General features: G+C 40.0%; 1 protein-coding gene across 1 annotated transcript; it reads left to right on the forward strand.

Moving 5' to 3' along the window:
* The first annotated feature begins 1,240 nt into the window (after window positions 1-1,240).
* On the forward strand, window positions 1,241-22,604 carry CUNH6orf163 (chromosome unknown C6orf163 homolog). The gene is made up of 5 exons (XM_032154860.2): window positions 1,241-2,646; window positions 6,276-6,370; window positions 7,861-7,968; window positions 13,959-14,161; window positions 22,102-22,604. The coding sequence occupies exons 1-5, from the start codon at window positions 2,499-2,501 to the stop codon at window positions 22,535-22,537; spliced, it is 990 nt and encodes a 329-aa protein (XP_032010751.1). The 5' UTR covers window positions 1,241-2,498; the 3' UTR covers window positions 22,538-22,604.
* Window positions 22,605-23,608: the final 1,004 nt, after the last annotated feature.

The raw sequence follows: 23,608 nt of genomic DNA on the forward strand, positions 1-23,608 counted from the left end.
GAGTTCAAGTGATTAAAGAAGGGTCTTTCAATGCAGGAATCTGGTTGAGAATGGGCAAGATACCTGACATAACAGATTAGATCCTGAAGAAAGTCTTGATTAGTAAACTATTGTTCAATAAATGTTAAGTGAACTCTTTGCCCAGAGTTCACTTAAAAAGTCGTTTCAAGAAAAGCTGAAAGTTTAAGAAAGCTGGAAGAGGTTCAGTGTTTTAGGATAATGCTAGAGGCTGGTAAGGATTAAATGGTTCACATGATTAGGTAGTGGTTATGTGTCTAACATTAAAGAATGGTACTAAAGTAGATTTTGCCCAGATTAGATTCTATCTAATCTTCTGATGGAAGAGCTGTTTGCCTAGATCAGCAAGCTGTCCAATTAATGAGTTGGTTTTTAAGGATTTCCTAAGGCAAACACTGAAAGTATTTATTGGTTTTACAGCCTTATCTTCCATAGGAGGCCTAACTCTTCCAATTTGCCAGACACTAAGGAAGTTCAGGACTTTCAGTTTTAAAACAGGGACAGTCCCAGGCAAATCAAGGCCAGTTATCCTTCCATCTGGGCAAGAATTTCTAGTAACAAATAGGAAAGTCATTGGCACAAGTAGCCTCAGTTCTCAATCCAGATAATTAACTGTGTGGATGCAGTAATCCCCATTCTTAGTACGAATTCATCTCTTTGTTTTTAATTCCTCTTCAAGTCCCAGTTAACCCTTTTCTTGAAGTCAAATCTGGCAGTTTGATAGTTACTTAAGGTCATCAGCCAGTTGTCAGGCCGTGTGTGTTAATATAAATTATAGAGTAACTTGTGGTACACTTAGCTCAGGGCCCTATGGGAGTCCTATTGTTGAAATTTATTTCACTGATGGCATTCACTTATTATAAAATAGTCCTGCCAAGTAGATGCAGCATATGACATTGTCAGGCAATTTTTAAAAATTCAGTTACTCGGTGTAATCAGTTGCACAGATTTTTGTGATAGGCGGAATTTGTATGGCTGTTTATCTAAAGTTATAGGAACAAATTAGTTAGCCATGTGATTTTTAAAACCAGGCTTAGTAATTGTGAATGCTGACTTAATGAAAGTAATTTCTTCTTCAAGATACTGTGATATTTCCCAGTTTTATTACCATGGCACCAAAACATCACATTTATTAAAAACCTAAAAGAAAGTAAGCTACCTTCATTGCTGGCCTTAAAAGAAATTAATTCTTTAAAAACCAATTTAAAACAAAGTGTGGTAGGCTGACTAATGCTCTCCTTTCCTGCAAAAATGTCTAGATCCTAATCTCTGGAACCTGTAAATATGTTACTTTATATGGCAAAAGGGACTTTACAGATATGGGTAAGTTTAGGATTTTGAGATGGGAAGATTATCCTGGATTATCTAGATGGGGCTGGTATAATCACCAAGGTCCTTAAAGCACAGCAGATCAGAGGAAGAGACAGTGTCACTATGGAAGCACTGGGGGAAAAGGCTGTATGATGGGAGGCCATGACCCCAAGGAATATGGATGGCCTTTAGAAGCTGGAAAAGGCAAGGGAACACATTCTCCTGTGAAGCCTCCAGAAGAAACCAGCCCTTCTAACAACTTGATTTTAGTCCCTAAGACTCATTTTAGACTTCTGATCTCCAGAAATGCAAGAGGATAAATTTGTGTTACATTTAAGCTATGAAGTTTGTGTAGTTTGTCACAGTGGTGCTATGGTTTGAATATTTGTCCCCTGCAAAACTCATGTTGAACTTTAATCCCCAATGTGGTAGTATTGAGAAGTGGGGCCTTTAAGGGGTGAGTGAATTCATTCATGGGTTAAGGGATTGATGGATTATCATGGGAGGAGAACTGGTGGCTTTATAAGAAGAGGAAGAGAGGCCTGAGCTAGCATGTGAGCTCAGCCCCTGGCCATGTCATACCCTATACCACCTCAGGACTCTTCAGCAAGTTCCCACCATCAAGAAGATTCTTACCTGATGCAGCTCCTCCACCTTGGACTTCTCAGCCTCCATAAACTGTAAGAAATAATTTCCTTTTCTTTATAAGCTATCCAGTTTCAGGTATTCTGTTACAAGCAACAGAAAACAGAGTAAGGCAGCAGCAATAGGAAACTAATATAGAAAGTATAAGGAAAATGAATGGCTGTATCATGCTCCCTTTTGTCATTTGAAGTTGCTTTTATGAGCAAAGCTTGTCTTACCTAGCAACAGTTGCTAAGTAAGTTAACAACTTAATGCTAGAGTCTGGGAAGGAGCAACTGCTTAAATCTTCTCAAATCTGGCGCCCATACCTTCTATGGCAGGGGCTTTTAGTACCATTCTTTAATGTTAGACACAAAACCACTACCTAATCATGTGAACCATTTAATCCTTACCAGCTTCTAGCATTATCCTAAAACCCTGAACCTCTACCAGCTTTCTTAAACGTTCAGCTTTTCTTGAAACGACTTTTTCTGATTCTAAGATTATTTTAACTGTAAATAGGAGAAGACATCTGAAATTTAACTATGATCAGAAATTCAGATTACAAAAACTTTGTTTGCTGTGCTGTTTGTAATAAAATAATTCCACCAGCCCCTTTTGGAAAAACCTTCAAACGGATCCATGAATACAAGCCACTTAAGACACGCTTTTACACTCACAAAGACATACTAGGTAAGTGACTTTATTGTTTTCCTTTGTTCTAACGCTTCATAGCCTTATGTGTCATTCTTTCTGTTACATAGACTTTGATCAGCTTTTTTCTCTTCAGAGTTGCTTGTCCCTTCAGGGATGTTTGAGGAGAATATGGGTTGGAATACAGCTTCTCCACTTACAGTTGTGTGTATTGGGCAGGGTATTTAGCCTCTCAATCTGTTTCCTTATGTGGAAATAAATATACTAATACCTATCTTACAGGTTGTTATGAGACTTTAATGAAGTGTTTATCTATTATAAATCCTGGCACCTACTAGTAAATGTGAGTTCATTTTGCCCTTGGCCATACTTGAGCACCTTTCAGTATGTGTAGGAGAGGAAATATTCTCTCTAAATAATACCCTAATTGGATGGGCACAGTGGCTCACACCTGTAATCCCAGCACTTTGGGTGGCCCAGGCGGGCAGATCTCTTGAGGCTAAGAGTTCAAGACCAGCCTGGCCAAGATGGCAAAACCCCGTTTCTACTAAAAAAATTTAGGCAGGCATGGTGGCATGCACCTGTAATCCCAGCTACTCAGGAGGCTGAGGTAAGAGAATCGCTTGAACCCAGGAGGTGGAGGTTGCAGTGAGCTGAGATTGCACTACTGCACTCTAGCCTGGGTGACAGAACGAGACTCTGCCTCAAAAAAAAAAAAAAAAAAAAAGGAAAATTTTAAAGTACCCTAATAAATGGGTAAAAGAAACTATAACCTTTAAATAGTAGCTGGTGGCATAAAAGTAGATACATATAGATAACATGAGGACATTTACTGTACATACATATGTATATATAATACATAAGCAAATCAAATTGTACTATAGGTTTCCATCTCTCTTTTATCCCCATAAGAGTTTTCAATCTGACCTTGAGCCTTGTAGATATTTTCCTAAGAACTCTCAAAATACTTCTCTGATCCTCTCTTCCTTTAAAATGGTAAACTAAGGGTGATTCCATTTCACTCCTGATATTTGAAAATATAAGAAGCTGGAGAGCAGAGGTGTTTGGAAAAAAAAACTAAGATGTAGGAGGAGATCAAATTGGAATCATCTTCTAAAAACATCAATTCCAAAATTGTTTTTTAGCATTTAGTAAATGCTTAGTATGAATGATTCATTATAATCTCTAAAGTGAGTTTTCATACCCAGACAGTGTATCTCCATTCTTAGATATACCTTAATGATTGATTCCTCATGCCTTATGGAATATCTAACCCAAACCTTAAGTGGCTAAGTTAAATCTATTGTTAGAAATTAATCTTTTCTATTCAGTGACCTTTATTTGTTGTTGAACTGTTTTAAGTTAGAAAAAAAAAAGAAAGTCGAAATTCTCTGTTCTTTATAAGTAAGTTCAAAAGCATGTTGAAATGTCCATAGAAGAGCTAGTGAGTATTTCATAGGACGATAGTTCTCAATCCTGGCAGTGCACTATATAGAACTTTGAAAAAAAATATTAATACAGATATCCAAACACAGACCTGCTGGATTTAATACTAATCTAACACAGAGTCACTAAATTAGGACCTCTACGGTCAGCACTAAACGTGTATTTTTTCCTTCACGTTTAAATAACCTTTTTTATTTCAAGATAGTTTAAGACTCACAAGTTGCAAAATAGATCAGAGTTCCCCTGTACCCTTCATCCAGCTTCCACTGGTATCTTACGTAATCCTGGCACTTTGTCAAAGCCAGAACACTGGCATTGAAACAATACTATTAAGTCAGGTACAGACCTTATGTACACTTTTTTTCCCCTGGCATATAGTTTTATGAAATTTATCATGTGTGTATATTAATGTAACCATCACCACAATCACAACATGGAGCTGTTCCATCACCACAAAGGAACTCCCTCGTGTTACCCCTTAGCTGTCACTCTCTTCTCCCCACACTTGAACCCCTGACAACCACTAATCTGTTCTCTATCACTATAATTTTATCACTGAGAATGCTATCTAAAGAATCATAGATTATGTAACCCATTGAGATTGGCTCTCTTCACTCAGCATAATGCCCTTGAGATTCATCCAAGTTGTTTATTAATAGTTTGTTCCCTTTACAGTACATGCATTTTTTAAAAAAGCTTTGCAGAGATCCTGTTGTACCATCAGGGTTGAGAACAACTAATAAAACCAATGGGATTTAAACATAAAAGAGGATAGTGATAGTCTACACTTGTATCACATTTTTATGAAGTTCAGTACATTGATGGTCCATGCTTAGTCACATTTTGTCCTAGAAAATCTTTTCTAATTATTTCTACACAGTGTTGGGCTTTTGCAGTATGTGTCCATCTGTACCGTAATATATGCTGCCCTGTGTTTTTAAGATTCACTGATGAACTAGTAGGAGACTCTATGCCACCAAACGTATACATTTAATTGCTAGTGACAGAAACATAACTCAGAATAGACTGCATAAAATGGAATTTCTTGACTCTTTTAACAGAGAAACCCAAGGGAAATCTAGCATCAAGGCTTTCAATCTGTCCATGCTTACCCTTTTAGTGAGTTGGCTTAATGGTTTACTGCTGCAGCTAGACTTACTCCAGCAGCTGGGAAAGGAGGAATGTGGATCCAGATAGCTCTAAGAATCTATTACCTTAAGCTTAGAAATCCCAGAGGAAGGCCAGGCACGGTGGCTCATGCCTGTAATCCTAACACTTTGGGACGCCAAGGTGGGCAGATCACTTGAGGTCAGGAGTTCGAGACCAGCCTGACCAACATGGTGAAAGCCTGTTTCTACTAAAAATACAAAAATTAGTCAGGCATGGTGGTGGGTGCCTCTAATCCCAGCTACTCGGGAGGCTGAGACAGGAGAATCACTTGAATCGGGAGGCGGAGGTTGCAGTGAGCCGAAATGGCAACACTGCACTGCAGCCTGGTCTACAAAGCAAGACTCCCTCTCAAAAAAAAAAAAAAAAAAAAAAAAAAGAAAAGAAAAGAAAAAAAGAAATAAATCCCAGTGGAAAAAGACCCGACTATCTGATATTGCGTGGTCCTCTAACCTCTCTAGACTTTTATTACCTTGTCTGGGTAGAGAGGATATTATTTATAATGGGAATGTTACTATTTGGAAATCAAATTAGATAATTGGCAGAAAAATAGTAAACTTCTACCCCTTAGCTCACTCCATACTGAAGCAGTTAAACCCACAAAGAACCACACGCTAAAGAAAGGCATGTAACATGTTGAAGGCATTCCACTTCCCCTCTCCTGATGCTAGCACTAGCACCCAAATAGGAGCAGGGAGAGAGAGAGCTGATAATGTGCTAAGACCTCTTGAATATGCACTCATCATTCTCCTTTGGGTGTACAAAATGTGTCCCTTTCTTCAGGGCATTTATTTCACCTCCCCAGTTGTCTTGCTGTGTGGACTGGGTGTGATGAAGGGAATGACCAACTCTATCCAGGCCTGACAGTGCTGTGAATTCCCTCCTAATCAGAGAAAATCTTACTCTTTCAATGGGTATCTTTGAAATATATATACTGGCATCTCCTAAAAGGATATATCTCCTAAATAGCCCTCATAAATAACTAGATAATGGTGGAAAGGAAAGCCAGGAAGCAGTCGGTGGAGGTTTGTGACGATTGCTCTTCAAATACACAGATATTGGGGCAAATATTCTGAAAAAAGAAGAGCAGTTTCAAGAAGATATACTCAGAGAACACATTGCGAAAGCAGAAGCTGAAGTATGGGCTCAGGTAAAAGAAGTTACATGTCAACCTAAAGTCCATCTTTACAGTTCTTTCACATTTTGGATTTGTCTGAAACAATTGTATAGCGTAGTAGTCAGAATTGACTGAATCCTGGTTAGCTGTGGGACCTTGGGCAAGTTCTACAACCTCTGTAGTCTTGGTTTCTTCATTGTAAAAGAGTAATAATAGTACCCATTCTGTGGGATAGTTGTGAGGGTTCAGTGAAATAATATGCCTGGCACACAGTAGGTGCTTAGTAGGAAGCCGGCATCATCAGGAGCTTCCTTCCTTCTCAGCTGTCCTCTCTGTATGGAGGACTCCTGCTCCCTTTATTTTCATTTGGCTGAAACCAAAACTAAAAAGAAAAAAAAATGTCTAAGAAGACTCCTTGTTGATAGTTGTTTCTTATGGCCTAACATTTAATATATAGACCATCCATTTGTGGAGCATGTAACACTCCTGTTTCTTCAAATGCTTCATTATGGCCTACTCCGCTTTTCCTCCCCTCTCTCCCAAATCCTTGATACCTTGTCCATATGACTGCTGAGCACTATAAGGGCAATTTGAATATCGGGGTTCACAGTGGGATCCAAGTCATCAAACTGAAGCAAAGCCTCAGTCCTGTAGCCCCACTTCTTCCAATCATAGAATGACATCAGTAACTTCCTAAAGAGAATTACAGCTCCTTGAGAGCAGAACAAACCACAGTGCTTAGAACAATGTTTCTCAGTTTCTTTATAAAATAGACATTATAGCAAATAGTATTAGCATTGTTCAGTATTAATGCCAGCAAAAGCTTGCTATGAAAATATTTTGAACATACATAATACTCCAGTTCTTTATGAATACTCCAGTTCTGTATACCCCAGATTTTGATTTATCTCAAAATCTTTGTAGTCATCTATTTTTATTAGTGGTAAAATTCAAACTGATTGTGAACCATCAATTATACATCCTAATACAAGGTGATGCTTTTGTAAATAGTCTACAATTTGCATGTAAGTTAGTCTAGTGTTCTGTGTATTCTTTTCCAATAGAGTTAAAGTTCTTTCTGAAGACCGGATGTGGGGGACCTGGATGGTACTCTGCCTCTTTACTCAGCTCCTTCTAGCTTTGTGCATCTTTTCACTTCACTTTGTTTTCCAGATTTTCCACAATGCACATATGTTACTTTGAGAGTCAATCAAGCAAGAAATAAAGTGCCAAAGAGAAAAGGCAACCCAGCAGCCTACATACAGTAAAGCTGCCTTGCCTTTAGCAATTCCAGAAACAGCAAGGCTAGCCCTGGATTGGGATGCGTTAGAGCATCTGTGGCTAAGGCAGACAGTTTGCTATGGGAGATTTGAGATGGGAATGGGGCAGGAAATTAGGGACTCCATGGTTGTTGCTAATTTTCAGTAAACTTGAAAACCTGATTTACCAACATCCTAAATAAGCCAAGTTGCCCTGTGCTTATTCTGATACATTAATAGATAAATGGACTCTTTCTTTCAAAGGCTAATGAACGTCAAAAACAAGCAGTGGAGAAAGCACTTGAAGAAGCAAATGACAGACACAAAATTGAAATTCAGATTTTGAAAGAGGAACATCAAAAAGATTTACAGGTTTTTATAGTGGCTTATTTGTTGTCTTTTAAAAGTAATTACATTAGTAAAAAGAAAAAAAAGTTGGCAAGGGAATGAGAAAAAAATAATAAGAAAATCTAGATTGGTGTTTCATGGCCATTAGCTGGGACCCCTGGGAGGTTCTCAGAAGAGATGCTGAGCTCTCTAGAGCAGTGATGAATAGGTGAAGAAGAACCCCATAGCTTACTTCCCAAGGGAAGCTTTGCCTGACCAACCTTGCCTTGCCACCCACACACTGTCCATGACACCCTGATCTTTTTCATAGCAGTCTTCACCATTGTAATTAAATAAATGATTGTGTGGTTAGTTGTTGAATGTCTGACTCCCCCACGTGACTGCAGCTTTCAGCAGGGGTGTCTGTCTCATCACTGGACTAGCCCTGGTGCCCAGCACAATCCCCTGACTTAGTACGTGCTTAAATAGTTGAACAAGTGAAGCAGGCTGTTCTCCTCCTTCTCTGATTGCATCATTTTTTCTAAATTTTGCATTTACTGTACTGCCAAGGGGGACATCTGAGCTGTCCCTCAAGAATTTAATGCAGGGCCAGATGTCACAGATGAAGGTTACTAACCTGTAGCCTGTTCAAGTACATGACTCTAGGTAACTTACAAGCTTTCAGGTGGAGACCCTAGGATTCATTGTTAGTTCAGTACCTCGATTACAAAATCTGCTCAAAGGAAAATGTTACAGAACTATTTTCACATTTTGGTCAAGGGAGGGACAGGACAGGGTAAGGTACAGGTATGACAATACATGGGCAGAAGCTGGAGGAAAGTGACAGAGGTCCGGCCCCAGGTTTGGCCTAACTTAGGAACACTAATGAGCAGTTGAGGGACTGCAGGCCAATTTATTCATTGTTGCAACAATGAGCACCTACCATATCTTAGATCTGTACCACGTGAGATAAAATCAACTGTCTACCCAGAGAGGACTTGCTGGCAGGAAGGGGAGCTCCTCTCCATGGGTCCTGAAGGCTAGCAGCCTGCTCCCTGCTTCGCTCCAGTGGCCTACCTCAGCCGGGGTTGGTATGGTGTCTGAGGGGTCGGCTGTGGTGGTCCACTGCCCATTCCCCATTTCAATTCAAAATGTGAAGAGCATTTATAGCATGTCTTAGGCAGGCCTGCTGTTCAGCTGCTATGTACAAGTATGGCCATACTGGCAATTAAAGTATTAAAATACTTCTCTATCAGTTGATAAATAGTCACCCGCTAAGCCCTCTATCACCTTGGTCACCCTGGTTGCTTCCCCAGCAGACTCCTGCACTTCTCCCAATCCAGCAATTTAAAAGGACAACTCATGGCTTGGCAAGGGGCTCTAGTTCCCTGCTATAATGCTGCAGCCAGAGGCCATTCAGATAGGTGGGCCCTACTGTGCTGGTTGATACACATTTTGAATGTCCTTCCTGGCATTAGGTTGTAAAGACATAAGGAAGATGTGATGCCTGTTTCAAGGTTCACATGCTAGTCTTTCTTTAAATAATGTTATTGTACCCCACGCAGCCTTTGAGTGGAGTTGATGCACTTGGTGCTTCAGTAGAAAGAAGCCCTATTTAAAGGTAAATAGTTAAAGGGGGATTGACCTTCCTGAAATATTTGTCTGGGGGTTGGGAATTTACATTTATACCACCATTTCAGATATTTTTTTATGTATGAAGGAATGATTTGTCTAAGAGTAGTGTGTGGAGTTATTTCAACCTGTTATATCTGTAGGATACCAAGACACAGACATCAGTACTACTTCTCAGGGCTTGTCTTTGAACTACCTGCATCAGAATCTGTTCACTTGGGGGCCTGACATACAGATTCCTGGGCCTCATTCTGACCTACAGACTCCACCAGCATCCCAAGTGATTCTCACACATTAAAGTTTGAGATTACCAATATATAGCAGAAAACCAAGTTCCTCTAGAACCAAATATTAAATTCTGATGTGTTGAGACCACCAGGTATTGCTCTTACATAATGTTAAGAGTTTGGTGTGTCTCAAATGCGTGCTGTTAGATAAAATTTCTAGATCTTATTTGATGGATAGGCAATCTTTTGAAAAGGTGTTTATATTATTGAAAGACAATAATATCAAAAAGTAAATGAGAAGATGAAAGCTAAAGGATAAATAAATGAAAAACTAGAGTAGAAAATATAATAAAGTCATAGGTAAATTTAAAACTTAAAAATGTATATATGCCATGATGTCTTGTGCAATTATCACTGATTGGGCCTTGAGCTTTCTGGCAGCCAATGCAAAGAGGGAAATGTTGTGACTCACCATGCCCATAAGGTACAGACAAATTAGGCACTTGAGAGGTTCAAATATTCCTAGTTATGAAACCTCAGAGCAATGTCTCCTGAGGGGGACGTTATGTAAAAATGCCTGTCAAACATCTGTACAGTTAACATGATGGAGTCCATGAATCTGTTTCTTACAATATCTCAAAATGTGGGGTGACTCACTCAAGATGCATTTCAGTAAAAGCAATTTAATTCCATGTGAGGTCTCCTTACGTTGAATAAGAACACTGACAAACAGCAGGTTACTTAATTACTTTTGGAGCTTTAAATATGTATTCCACATGCTATGTGAGGCAGTAAATGAATTTTTGTTTTATTAAATCATTACATAAAAGAGGGGCTGAGTCCAATTATCTGAATTCCTAGTTAGTAATTAGGAATCAGATAATTTCTAATTATCTGAATACCTACTTCAGAACCCAGCCAAAATAAAAGGCTGGAATGTCATTTTTAAATTCTATGATTCAATAATTTATCGTATGTTTAAAAATGACTGAAAGAGTATAATTGGATTGTTTTGTAACACAAAGAAAGGATAAATGCTTGAGGTGAGGGATATTGCATTTACCCTTGTGTGATTATTACACATTGTATGCCTATATCAAAATACCTCATGCACCACAAAAATGGAAAATTAAAAAAAAAAAAAACCACAATCACTTTGCACCAAAAAAAATCAGGCATACAACAGTCTTACACCACCCTATTGACACTGGCTTTTTTTCCTTCTTCAACAGATGTTTGCAAGAGTTCCATTAAATACATTTCATTCTGAAAAAAAATATTGATTCATATAGGAATATATTATGGTAGTACTTCACCTGTCTTAAACTCAACCACCACCCAGCAGTCTGAATTACTGAGAATGTACTTGAAAACCCAGAAGTAAGTTAAAATGTCCCCCTAAGGAGTTAAATAAAGGCCTCTGACTACAAGAGAGTAACTCAGGCTTATTACACACAGCAGAACCTCTTCACCCCCACTCAGATGTCATTATGCTTATTTGGCAACCTAAACCCAACAGACTTAGATGCTTGATTTTTTTTTTTTTCTTTTCTTTTGAAATGGAGTCTCTCTGTAGCCCAGGCAGGAGTGCAGTGGTGTGATCTTGGCTCATTGCAACCTCTGCCTCCTGAGTTCAAGTGATTCTCCTGCCTCAGCCTCCCAAGTAGCTGGGATTACAAGTGTGAACCACCACACCCAGCTAATTTTGTATTTTTAATAGAGACAGGGTTTTGCCATGTTGGCCTGGCAGCCAGGCTGGTCTTGAACTCCTGGCCTCAAATGATCTGCCCTCCTCAACCTCCCAAAGTGCTAGGATTATAGGCATGAGCCACCATACCCAGCAGGTTGCTTGATTTTTCAAATTGGAAATAGATTAAATACTGGAAAGTAAAAATAACAAAAAGAGGCTCACCAATAGCAGCTACAGCAGCATCCTCAGCCTGATGGCAAGTAATTTTCTTGTTCTTTGAAGAAAAGAAAAAATTTGATTTGATACCTACAAAGAGCAAAGATTAAATTTCAAAAAGCAATGTAATCTGGGGTCATTTATGACAGATACAAGTGGCTCTATGAACTTCAACAATTACTAAATGACACATGAAGTTTTTGGCCCAGTACAATCATTCATCTTTGTCTACCAAGCCTGGATCATTAAGAAAGTGTTAGATTGTTTCATAATGTTCTTTTTATGGTGTTAAAGACATTTAGAAACATTTCCATTCAAAATATTCTTTTGTCAAAAAAATTTTAGTGATTTAAGAGACAAAGCCTTCTGCAGTATAGGAAACCCAGCTAGCATTTCTAAATGGCCAATGTTTTCCTAAAAAGATTTTCTAAATACATGAACTGAGGTCACTTTGGAGAGCTTCTTAAAGTTGATTTCTGGTGTCTGTTTCATTTTTTAACTTTTCACCCTTGAAGTAGCCAAAGTGAGAAGTTGAGAACTTTTTCTCTTGAAAAAGCTGAAAGGTTTGTCTTAACAAATATTTTAATTGTTGAAATAATCTTCTAAGAAGCTGAAGCAATTTCAGTTTCCCTTATAATTTAGAGTTCTCTTGACTTTCAGCTTCAGCTGAGGATTCTCTCTGGATACTGTAAACAGAGCTGGCTCTCTCAGGGGCTCCCATAGAAATGGTGCTAAAGGGAGTTGAGCAATCTTCAACCAGGAGAACTCTTACTGGTTTTATTCCTTTCTATTCTGGGTAAGATTTCATTTAAAGAAGGGATTCTGCAGCTATTGAAAAAGAAAGAAAACCCACTGTACTATATCTTAAAAGACTGTACAATTGATGAATCTCTTGAAAGACTCCAGCATCACAGCCAGGAATGAAGTGAGAAACTGGCAGTCAGCAATCCTGGCTTCTATCCCTAGTTCTTCCATTGATGTGCTATGTGAAATAACTTCTCTATGTTCTTTTGATGTCTTCCCAAATAGAGATAAACATTTACCTTTTGGCCGGGCACGGTGGCTCATGCCTGTAATTCCAGCACTTTGGGAGGTCAAGGTGGGCAGATCACTTGAGCCCAGAAATTCAAGACAAGCCTGGGCAACATGGTGAAACCCTATTTCGACAAAAAATACAAAAATTAGCCAGGCATGGTGGCAAGTGTCTATCATCTCAGCTACATGGGAGGCTGAGGTGGGAGAATTGCCTGAGCCTGGGAGGTCGAGGCTGAAGTGAGCCATGAGTGTGCCATTGCACCCCAGCCTGGGCAACAGAATGAGAACCTGTCTCAAAAAAAAAAAAAAATTACCTTTAAATGAAAGTTTTAAAATACCTGGACAGAATGAATTGCTCCTCCTCTTTATAATGTTATATTTCTACATATTGTTATATTTCTGTAACATGTATTGCACAATTAGGTTGTTGGCCTCCTTCACTAGACAGTGAATCCCCCCTGAGGCCCAAGATCCCCAACTTCTTGTGTATGTAGCTTCTGGGCCTCAGAGTGCCAGGCACACTGTGGAGTTAGTAGGCATTTCCAAAATGGTGACAGGGTTTTCCTTGAGCACAATTTGTGGCTCTGTTTTCCACAGGTCTTGGTTTGACTAGTGCTTCTTCTCCTTATTTGGTTGAAGGCCCTCCTCAGGTCCTTCTTCCTGGAACAATGGAGCACTTATTCCTGTCCCTTCCCTGAAGGAGAAAGGGCCCCACAACACTAATAAGCTGGAATACTGAAAAATGGTGGGGACAGGTGGGCAGATTCCTGTGACTGTCATATCATGCCATTGTTTTCTGCCTGAACCTCAGGTTCCCTCCTACCCAGGAGACACTCAGGAGGCATAATAATTATTTCTGCCATTTTCCAGGACTGGCTTACTAAAGCAGAGTTGCATCATGTAATTATATATAATGATAATATGATACTAGAATATTTAATCAAGAAAAAAGACCTTCAACCCTACCCCTCTAACCCAACTATTTTCTTTTTTCCATATTCCCTTTCAATATTATCTACGTAGATATTTATGCTACATTGTTTGTACATTTTTGGTTCACCTAACATCATATAAATAAAAGTTTTCCGTATCATACACACTCTTCTTTTAAATCATCAGTGTTAACAGGCACAGTTGCCAGCAGATAGATAAAACTATGGTTTAAATAGTCTCTTAATGTGCAGTTTTAAACACCAAATCTGTAATAGCTAAACCTAGTTTTGCCATTGCTTCAGGAAGTGACAGCTAAAACTAAGACAGAGATGTATCAAAACATGGATCACGAAATGGAGAGAGAGCACTTGGCTGCAGAACAGCGCATGGTCCACAGAATCCAAAGGATTATGATGGAATGCCACAGAGAGAAGGTCGAAGCTGTGGAGAGAGCCAGGGCTGAAGAAAGACGCATCGCCCAGGAAGCAATCCAGGCCCAGAAAAGGTATTCCAGAACTCATTTGCAAATTAGTATCTTCCTTTATCAAAATCAACCTGGAGAAACAGATAAGGTTATAGTACATAGGTAGATATTGCCCAGTTTTTGTGTTTTTACATTTTTATTATGGAAAATACCAAACATAGGGAACAATTTATATTGTAGAGTATGTGTGTGGCTTAAAGAAAAATAATAACATAAATACTCAAAAACCTACCACCCAGCTTAAGGGATTGAAAATTGCTGTTTTCTAAAGCTCTCATGTGTTCTTCCTCAATCATATCTTCTTCCTGTCCCTGCTTGAAAGATAGCTACTCTGTAAATATGGTATTTTTCATTCTGTGTCACCAGTTTTAAGAAGCCAAGGACAGGAATCAAGAAACAGTTTCCCATAAACACATCATTGAAATCAATCTTCACATTCTCTAGCCTAGATCATACATTATTGTGTTTGTGTTACTTTTTGGTCTTTTTCTTATTATGCAAGTAATATATGCTGCAAAAGAAGTTGACATTATGGAAATATATAGAGCAAAAATTGCAAGTCCTGATGCATTGCTTCCCCTACACTCTCCCTGCCTCCCAGAGACAGTTATTTTAAACAATAGAGTCTATATCCTTCCATGCCCTTTTGATGTGTTTACAGCCGTATGTATGTGCATAATCACAGATCAGATCATACATATATATATTTTAAGAAAACCAAGGTATATTTCTACATACGTAATGATTCTTTGCTGGAACAGGACAGCAGTTAGGAGCTCAGGGATTGTCAGGTGCAAGAGAAAAACCATAATTTCCAGATTTTTTTACCAGGTCATTTACCTGCCCACAATCACTGATTTATAGCAGCAGAGCTGAGACTGAGACCTCCCTATTTGGCCTCCTAGTCTGTGACTGGTCCCTTTTGCTTTGCTGCTTGAGTTAACAGATCCATTTCTATATAATTAATGGGTAAAATCTTTTTTATTAGAACTCTTTAGAACAGGGACACAGGTAAGATCCTGGAGGAGGTACAGATAAATGAGAATGAGAGCTGCAGCTGTGACAGTTTAACTGGTACCTCTCTTCCTGCATAGACTGCAGGTCATTGTAGAGGTAGAAGAGGAAGATGAGAGGGGATATCAGGAGGGGGTTAGGGAATGAGTTGTGGCCCAATGCACTGGAAGGTGGATCCTCTTTTCTCTTCTCTTCTGCAGGAGCTCTGTCTCACCTGTGGGACCCTCTGGGTCCCCTCCTCACACACACTTGCAGACTCCTCCCTCTCTTGCTAGATTGTTTTTGAGCCCCCTCCAGCTCTTTCCTCTGTGAGGTTTGGTGGAAGGTTTTCAATGTCTGCCTTTTATTGAATCCGTAGACTAGGATTAAGGAACTGCCATGTGTACTGTTAAAATATATCCCGCTAGAATGCCCATTTTGTTTATTGATGTTTCCCAAGTGCCTGGAAGAAAGTCTGGCACATGGTAGACATTCTTGAAATATTTGTTGAACAAATGGTTTAAATTTCTTCCAATTAGTCAAAGCCACTCTTCAGCACACCAGATCTTATTTCTAGAAAATACTAGATTCCTCTGTTCTTTAGAGAATTTGCAGAAACTAATATATGGAGAGAGACCACTGTTGAGAATTCTATGCAGATCTTTCACTATAAACCTTCATCAAGACTTAAGGATTCAGAACACTTATATATCATGAGAAATTTGTTAACTATGCAGAAAACCTTTTTGTGGATTGAGGTGATTAGATTCTAAACAGATTGCCCAGGAGACACTGTACTCTCTCTTAAAGTTTAAAAAAAAAAAAAAAAAGGCCGGGGGCAGTGGCTCACGCCTGTAATTCCAGCATTTTGGGAGGCCAAGGCAGGCGGATCACGAGGTCAGGAGATCTAGACCATCCTGGCTAACAAGGTGAAACCCCGTCTCTACTAAAAATACAAAAAATTAGCCGGGCGTGGTGGCAGGCGCCTGCAGTCCCAGCTACTCGGGAGACTGAGGCAGAAGAATGGCGTGAACCCGGGAGGCGGAGCTTGCAGTGAGCCGAGATCGCGCCACTGCACTCCAGCCTGGGCGACAGAGCGAGACTTCGTCTCAAAAAAAAAAAAAAATCTCTGTTTGTAAAAGTTCTAGTTGTTTTCTAGCCCAAGGCAAGGCATGAGTGAAGTGACCACTCAGGATTTTTTGTGGTCATGGCTGTAATTCCTACTGACAGCTTCCCTTATTCAATTCTCAACACATGCAAGGCTTTTTGTATACTCCTTCTTGCATCTGCATATCCCTTCCTAGGAGATTGTATCATCCTACATATCTCCAGGCAAAGACCCTGGAGGGTTAAGGCCTTAAAGGGAAACTAAGCAAACTGCCAGATGTTACAGAGGAAAGAGGTAACAGGGCCTGATTTGAACCCTGGCCTTTATGATGCCAAAGCTTATGACCTTCCATTATGCTACCTGCTTTACAGGTAGAGAAGCTATGTGAGTTTTCTAGAGGGTTTGTTCACTTCACCAGAGCTCATCAAGTACCTTCTGTGGATGTGGCACAAATTAAGGGCCCTTCCTCAACATTGTATAAAATCACTAGAGCATGGCTGCGCCCAACAAGCAAGGCTGGATGGACTGGTACAAATAGCACATAGGTGCTGGAAGAGTTCAAAGTCCTGGAAAGATCAAGCAGTATGGGTGGAGTGTGTAGTGAGGTAGGTTTTTTGGAGGAAGTTAGTCGTGGGTTGGGCCTTAGAGAGAAAGTAGGAGGTCCCACTTGTTAGAGAGGCAAAAGAATGAGAACCGAATGAGCAAAGCCATAGAAGGAGAAAGTGTGATGTATAATGAGGCAGAGCCAAGGGGAGGTTCAAGAGTGTTAATAACCCGGGGATAGAAATGCACTGCTGAATGCTGGCATCTGGAGATGTTCCTCACCTGCCTAACTTCTGAAATGCCTGCAGTCTCCTGCCAGACCAGAGAGCCAGGGGTTCCCCCTATCCCAGGTGGAAAATCAGAACATAGGTTACTGGTAAACACAGTGGTTGTACCTGATTGAAATAGTGCTAACAGTCCTATAGTTCTAATGAAAAGTAGATTAATAGCTTATTTACAGACTAACCAGGCAAAGGATCAATTGCTAGTATGGATTTTCCGTGGTTTATTTTTTCCCTATCAGTTAAGCTTGAGTTGTTAGATATCAGATTATGTTTTTTTTAGTAACTTGTTTTCATTCTCCAGGAGTCTGTTTTATAAAATATCAGACTGAATCCTATAAATTTGGACACACACTACAACTATTTTGAAAATAGTTACTTTTCTGGCCAGTGCCACCCTGAAATACGGTGTGTATTTCAAAATTACAAGTGTACAGCCTCATAAAGATAGAGATGCCAGAAGAACCTCACTGCTAACAGAAAGCATAGACATTCACTTCACATCAGAATGGGCATTAGGGGTTATGGAGCTGGACGTGCCGTTCCTTCTGCTAGATGCCAGCCAGTCATTGGTGAGCCTCCTTGATGTTGCTGGTTGAGGTGGTTGGTCCAAATGCTGAACACCTCTACTTGTCATGTTCTTCCTAATGTGGATCCAAAAACTCTGGGCCTCACCTTTACCCTTGGCTTCTGGCCCTGCTCCTCCTCTATGCGTGGCGATCCTTCAAATGTTTGAGGAGAGAGATTATGTCCAAGATTTAATTTGAAGAAGGGAAGGAAAAACCAAAAAGTACTAATACCTAGTTCTTTCACAGTTCTTTCTCATATGATAAGCTTTCTAGGCCCTCTTTCGGTAAAAAAAATACAGGTAGACTAATTTATGTACATTGAAAAACATTTTACACATATCCCAAGAATTGGCTATTTTCCTATGGCAAATATTTCACTTTTGTTAAGAATCCTTTTTAAGCATGAATTTTTTTTTTTTTTTTTTTGAGAGAGTCTTGCTTTGTTGCCTAGGCTGGAGTGCAGTGATGCGATTTCTGCTCACTGCAACCTCTGCCTTCCAGGTTCAAGCAATTTCCCTGCCTCAGCCTCCCAAGTAGCTGGGATTGCAGGTACTCACCACCATGCCCAGCTAATTTTTGTATTTTTAGTAGAGATGGGGCTTCTCCATGTTGGCCAAGCTGGTCTTGAACTCCTGACTTCAAGTGATCCACTTGCTTCTGCCTCCCAAAGTGCTGGGATTACAGGCATGAGCCACTGCGCCTGGCCTCATTAATTCTTTTAAGCTTTTGTAATGTTCCAATATAGCTGCTTTAAAATTTAGTGTTATTCAGCACAACATGTATTAGAGAGAACTTCGTCTGTATTACCCACTTATTCATTCATACATTTATTGATTGCCTGTTGTATCCACAACACACACCACACTAGGCAGGGGAGATACAAAGATAAATGGGCATTCCAGGTCACACCCTTGACGCACTGCACCCCACCCCACTCCTGGCTTCAATTACCACAACTTCAGGGAACTCATCAGAATGAAAGGATCAAATATTCAAGCACTAAGGCAGGCTGGGAAAAGTGGGCCTAGGCGCGGTAGCTCATGCTTGTAATCCCAGCACTTTGGGAGGCCGAGGTAGGAGGATCACTTGAGTCCAGCCTGGCCAACATGGCAAAACCCTGTCTCTACAAAAAATGCAAAAATTAGCTGGGCATGGTCGCACATGCCTGTAGTCTCAGCTATTCCGGAGGCTGAGGTGGGAGGATTACCTGAGCCCAGGAGGCAGAATTTGCATGAGCCAAGATGGTGCCACTGCACTCCAGCCTGGGCAACAGGGTGGGACCCTGTTTAAAACCAAAAAAAAAAAAAAAAAAAAAAAAGAGGAAAGAAGAAAGAAAAGTTGGAAAGATTTTTTAAAGTACCAGATTCCGTCAGCAGTAAGAGATTTTGATATCAGGGAGTCTGAAAGGGACTGTCATTGAGGGTGGGAGCTGGAGTCATCCAAGATATACATTATTGGATCGCTTTTACCTGAGCTCAATTCTGGTAGAGCCTTCCAGTTAGCCCATAAATGAAACCTCCCATTTGGGTGAGAGGAAAGTCAGCCCCACCTGGCAGGAAACTCATGCCTGCTTGTGTCAGAGGACACAGGGAGCACAGCTTCCTCCTTGGAGATTGGTCCCTGGTCATCACCCTGACAATCTCATCAACAGTCTGGGGATGTTGTCAGACATCAGACTAAATCCTAAGAATGTGTGTCGATGCACACTGCCCACTCTATACACAGCATCACTTCTATTAATGGAAGCTCCATAGGTTGAAAATCAGCAAGTTGGTTTTGATTCCTCTTTTTCCCACGTCCCCTATATCCTTGCAGTCACAGATTCTGGCAGCTATGACTTTTTAATATTTCCTAGGCTTAACCCATTCTCTCCTCTTCCCAACCCTCTCTTTTGTCATTAGTTCAGACCCTCATCATTGCATCTCAAGAATATTATGAAATGATACAATTGGTCTCTCTAGCTCACCCCACTAAGATTCAGTTCACTCACTGTTACCTGAATAACAAGTCTAAAATGTTATTTTCACTGTGCTACCCTCCTGACAAAAAATTTATAGCACCCACTCATGAGCTTGAAACAGGTAATGATTAAGGGCAGGAACTCCCCAGCGTGCTCAGTTGTGTGACGTTGAACAACAACTCACTCTTCTCTAAGCCTCCATTTCTCACCTGTTACAAGGGAATAGTCACAGGTTATAAATAAAAATAGGTTAGGCACGGTGGCTCACACCTGTAATCCCAGCACTTTGGGAGATCGAGGCAGGTGTATCACTTAAGGTTAGAAGTTCAAGACCAGCCTGGCCAACATAGTGAAACCCTGCCTCTACTAAAAATACAAAAATTAGTCATGTGTGGTAGTGCACACTTGTAATCCCAGATACTTGGAAGGCTGAGGTAGAAGGATCACTTGAACCTGGGAGGCGGAGCTTGCAGTGAGCCAAGATGGTGCCACTGCACTCCAGCCTGGACAACAGAGCAAGATTCATCTGTAAATAAGTAAATAAAGTGTCAGCTTCAATGGGTTATTGTGAAAAGTAAATGAGATATCGTGCATGTAAAATGCTTACCACAGTTCCTGCAATACAGTAAGTACTCAATAATCATTACCCCTGTTATTAATATTGGAAATAGCTTAGTTGGTGGGAAAAGGAAGAAGAGAAATAGTATAGTGGCTACGGAGGCTAAAGAAAGATGTGATTTACTTCAAGACTAGGGAAGTCTGTCAGGTTTGAAAGTCAAGTGGAAAGACTTAGAGAAGATGAGAGAATTGCATCTTGGAAGATGGAATTTAGGAGATAGGGCCAGTGGTAAATCTTGGAAAGGCTGTATTAGACTGGGAGGCAGAGGAAGAGGATTTTTATTAACAACCATACATTTGAGATCTTAAAACCTCAAATCTTTGAGGTTCTGCTCAAACTATGTTAACTGCAGAAATCCACTGGCAAGGTATCACAGTGGCTAAGAGCTTTTGCCCTGGTCTCAGACTGCCTGAGTTGTGTTGCAGATTTTGCCTCTTTTACTTATTAAGCAAACTTAGTCCAATTACTTAACCTCCCTGAGCTCAATGTCTTCTTCATAAAAAGGGCATAGTAATGGAACCACACTACAGAATTGTTTTGAGGATTCATTGAATTAATGTATGCATAGAATGCTCATTGACTTGCTTGGACATGATAAGCGGTCAACATGGTTGGCTGCTATGAATTTTATATAATTCCCTACATTATAGCCAGAAGTATATTAATCATTTAGCAGTGCTTCTGAATATGTGGTCCAGAGACCCTTCAAGGTCCCTGAGACTCTTTAAAGAGGCAGAGGCAGTCCATGAGATTAAAACTATTTTCTTAATAACACTAAGACTTTGCCTTTTTCACTCTTAGTCTCCTATGAATATAAAATGGTGTTCTCCAGGGGTTTTGTGATGTGTGACATCACAATAAATTGAAACAGTATGAAAATTCAGCTTTTTACTACTAAGCCAGAGATTAAAGAGTTGTGCAAAAAAAAGTTAGGCTGGGTGCAGTGGCTCATACCTGTAATCCCAGCACTTTGGGAGGCCAAGGCGGGTGGATCACTTGAGGTCAGGAGTTTGAGATCAGCCTGGCCAACATGGTAAAATCCCATCTCTACTAAAAAATACAAAAATTAGCTGGGTGTAGTGGTGCACACCTGTAATCCCAGCTACTCTGGAGGCTGAGGCATGTGAATCACTTGAACCTGGGAGCTGGAGGTTGCAGTAAGCCAGGGTCAGGCCATTGCACTCTAGCCTGGGTGACGGCAAGACACTGTCTCAAAAAAAAGTTAAATTATACCATTCTTCTCATGAAATATTTCATTGTTTTGGAAAATGTTTTTCATAAGAGATTTTTAATATTTTTAAAATGTCTCCGTTTTAGTTTATATAACTGTTAATGTCAATGCCTATAACTCATATAAACAAAAGCTCTTTGGCTTCCTTAATAATTTTGAGACTGTAAAGAGCTCCTGAGACCAAAAAGCTTGAGGTGACTGTCATAGAGTATTGCTCAGATAAAATCAAGATTAAAGCTAAATCTATCCTGTGAGTATAAAGTTTTTTCATCTCCGGCTGAAGGTCAGCAGCTGGATTAATATAAAGAAATATTTTCTCTACAGAGTTTGGAACTCTGACCCTATCTCCTCATTTTTAAGCAGAATGCACGTATATTTTCCTGAAAAAGGTGGTCTCAGGTTCCTAAAGCTGCCATTAGATGTTAGACCAGTGGCCTCACCCTAGCCCACAGCAGGGAAGTACATAGAAAGCCTCCCTGCTCTGAAAATGTGTTTTGTTTGGTAACAGCTAATGCAATCCAAAAGCTCATCCATATCAGCCTGTCTCAGGCTGGTGGCTCATGTCAACAATTTTCATTCATCTGTGTTTAAAGATGACATTATTTTGTTTTTAGTGGCCAATCCATCTAAATTGTAAATCCATATTATCTTTTGTAGCAAAGCTGTGGAGGAAATTGTGAATACTGGTGTCACAGTTATTAAGGATGAGAAGACCAGTGTGGCCCGACTGATGAGGGAAAAAGAACATGAAATGAACATCCTCTATGGCATAGCTCAGAGGCAGAGGCAAGAAGAGGTACAGGAAGTGCTTCAAGAAGCAGAGAAAACACATCAGGCCACTCTTGGCAATATGATGGATAAACTGGCTAACACCCAGGGGGAGCTGCTGTCTATAGCAAAACAACTGGGAATCATGACAAATTGGAAAGATTTCCTAGAGGAGGAATTACAGGAAACCAGGATGGCATTTCAAAAATACATCAATTATACCTTTCCTAAGCTTTCACCAGGACATGCAGATTTTATTCTGCCAGAAAGAAAGAAAACACCTTCTAATCTTGTTATTAAGGAGAACAAAACAACTCTTGATTAGAAGTCTTCAGTTGAAATTTCACTACAAAAGACATCATTCCAGACTAAATAAATTTACTCAAAAACCATGTATTGATTCCCCAGCCTTGTGCAGAGTACTATTGGGTTACAAGAATTTTCATGGAAAACCAAAATATTAAAAAGCACATTCCAGATTATAGTGAGCCAAGTCTGAGAAGAAAAAACAGTGAGAGGGAGCAAACTGATTAAGAGGGGAAAGGTTTCTTGGATGAAGCCTAAACACACTTCGGTATCTGTCTTTATTCGTTTCTACATCAGACATATAATTAATTATTTCAGCATTTATTGCCATAGAAAACAAGTAAAGGAAAGTGTTCTTAGGTTGTTCCTGTTTTGAGCAGGTGTGCTAAGTTCCAGTAGAGAGATTATCATTTGGTGAATGCAGTAGCATTATGAATTTAAAAAAGCAATTTCTCTCAAATTCAGTAGGATAAAATTTAAATTCTGGGACTCCCATATAAAGTAATTCAGGAAAGACCTACCCACACAACAGGCAGGTTCAGTGACTTAGTGGGTGTCAACTCAATGACCACAACCAAAGAAGATTTAGCAAGGGGATTTTATTACTTATAAGGAGTAAAGAGAACACCAGGGATAGTCCCCACAGCAGTGTCTGCCTGAGCTGGGGGCTGGGTCAGGTTTTATAAGCATAGGGTAATGAGGCATGATCTGATTGGATCTTGCAATGAGGGGATGTCAGGAGGCATGATCTAACTGGAGCCTGCCATGGGGTGATGCCAAAGCTCAATCCAGTTGGATTCTGGATCCTGCCATGCAGTGTCCACTTCTTTAATTCAGTTCCCACTCCTGAGTCAGAGCAATCAGGTTCCCTCTGTGGTTGAACACTTGGTCCATCTGGGCATGCTCAGATTACATGACCTGAGGGTCCATGGCAACTGAAAAACAATGTACTACTTTGTTACGTAAAAGTTGGGCCAGCTTGGTCTGGTATGGCTACAGACTCACCTATATTTGCCAGTTGTAAAAGAAAAAAAGATGGGAGATACTTCTCAAATCCACCTCTCTGAGAACTCAGAGCCTAGGGTTTTTA

This window comes from Hylobates moloch, unplaced genomic scaffold (genome assembly GCF_009828535.3).
Source record: "Hylobates moloch isolate HMO894 unplaced genomic scaffold, HMol_V3 SCAFFOLD_2, whole genome shotgun sequence".
Classification (NCBI taxonomy): Eukaryota; Metazoa; Chordata; class Mammalia; order Primates; family Hylobatidae; genus Hylobates; species Hylobates moloch.

What these genes read in the sequence shown, in the direction of transcription:
- CUNH6orf163 (XM_032154860.2), top strand. Translation starts at nt 2,499, where the DNA reads ATGATCAGAAATTCAGATTACAAAAACTTTGTTTGCTGTGCTGTTTGT. An exon ending in CACTCACAAAGACATACTAG is followed by an intron (nt 2,647 to 6,275) that starts GTAAGTGACTTT and finishes TCAAATACACAG; the next exon opens with ATATTGGGGCAAATATTCTG. An exon ending in AAGCTGAAGTATGGGCTCAG is followed by an intron (nt 6,371 to 7,860) that starts GTAAAAGAAGTT and finishes TTTCTTTCAAAG; the next exon opens with GCTAATGAACGTCAAAAACA.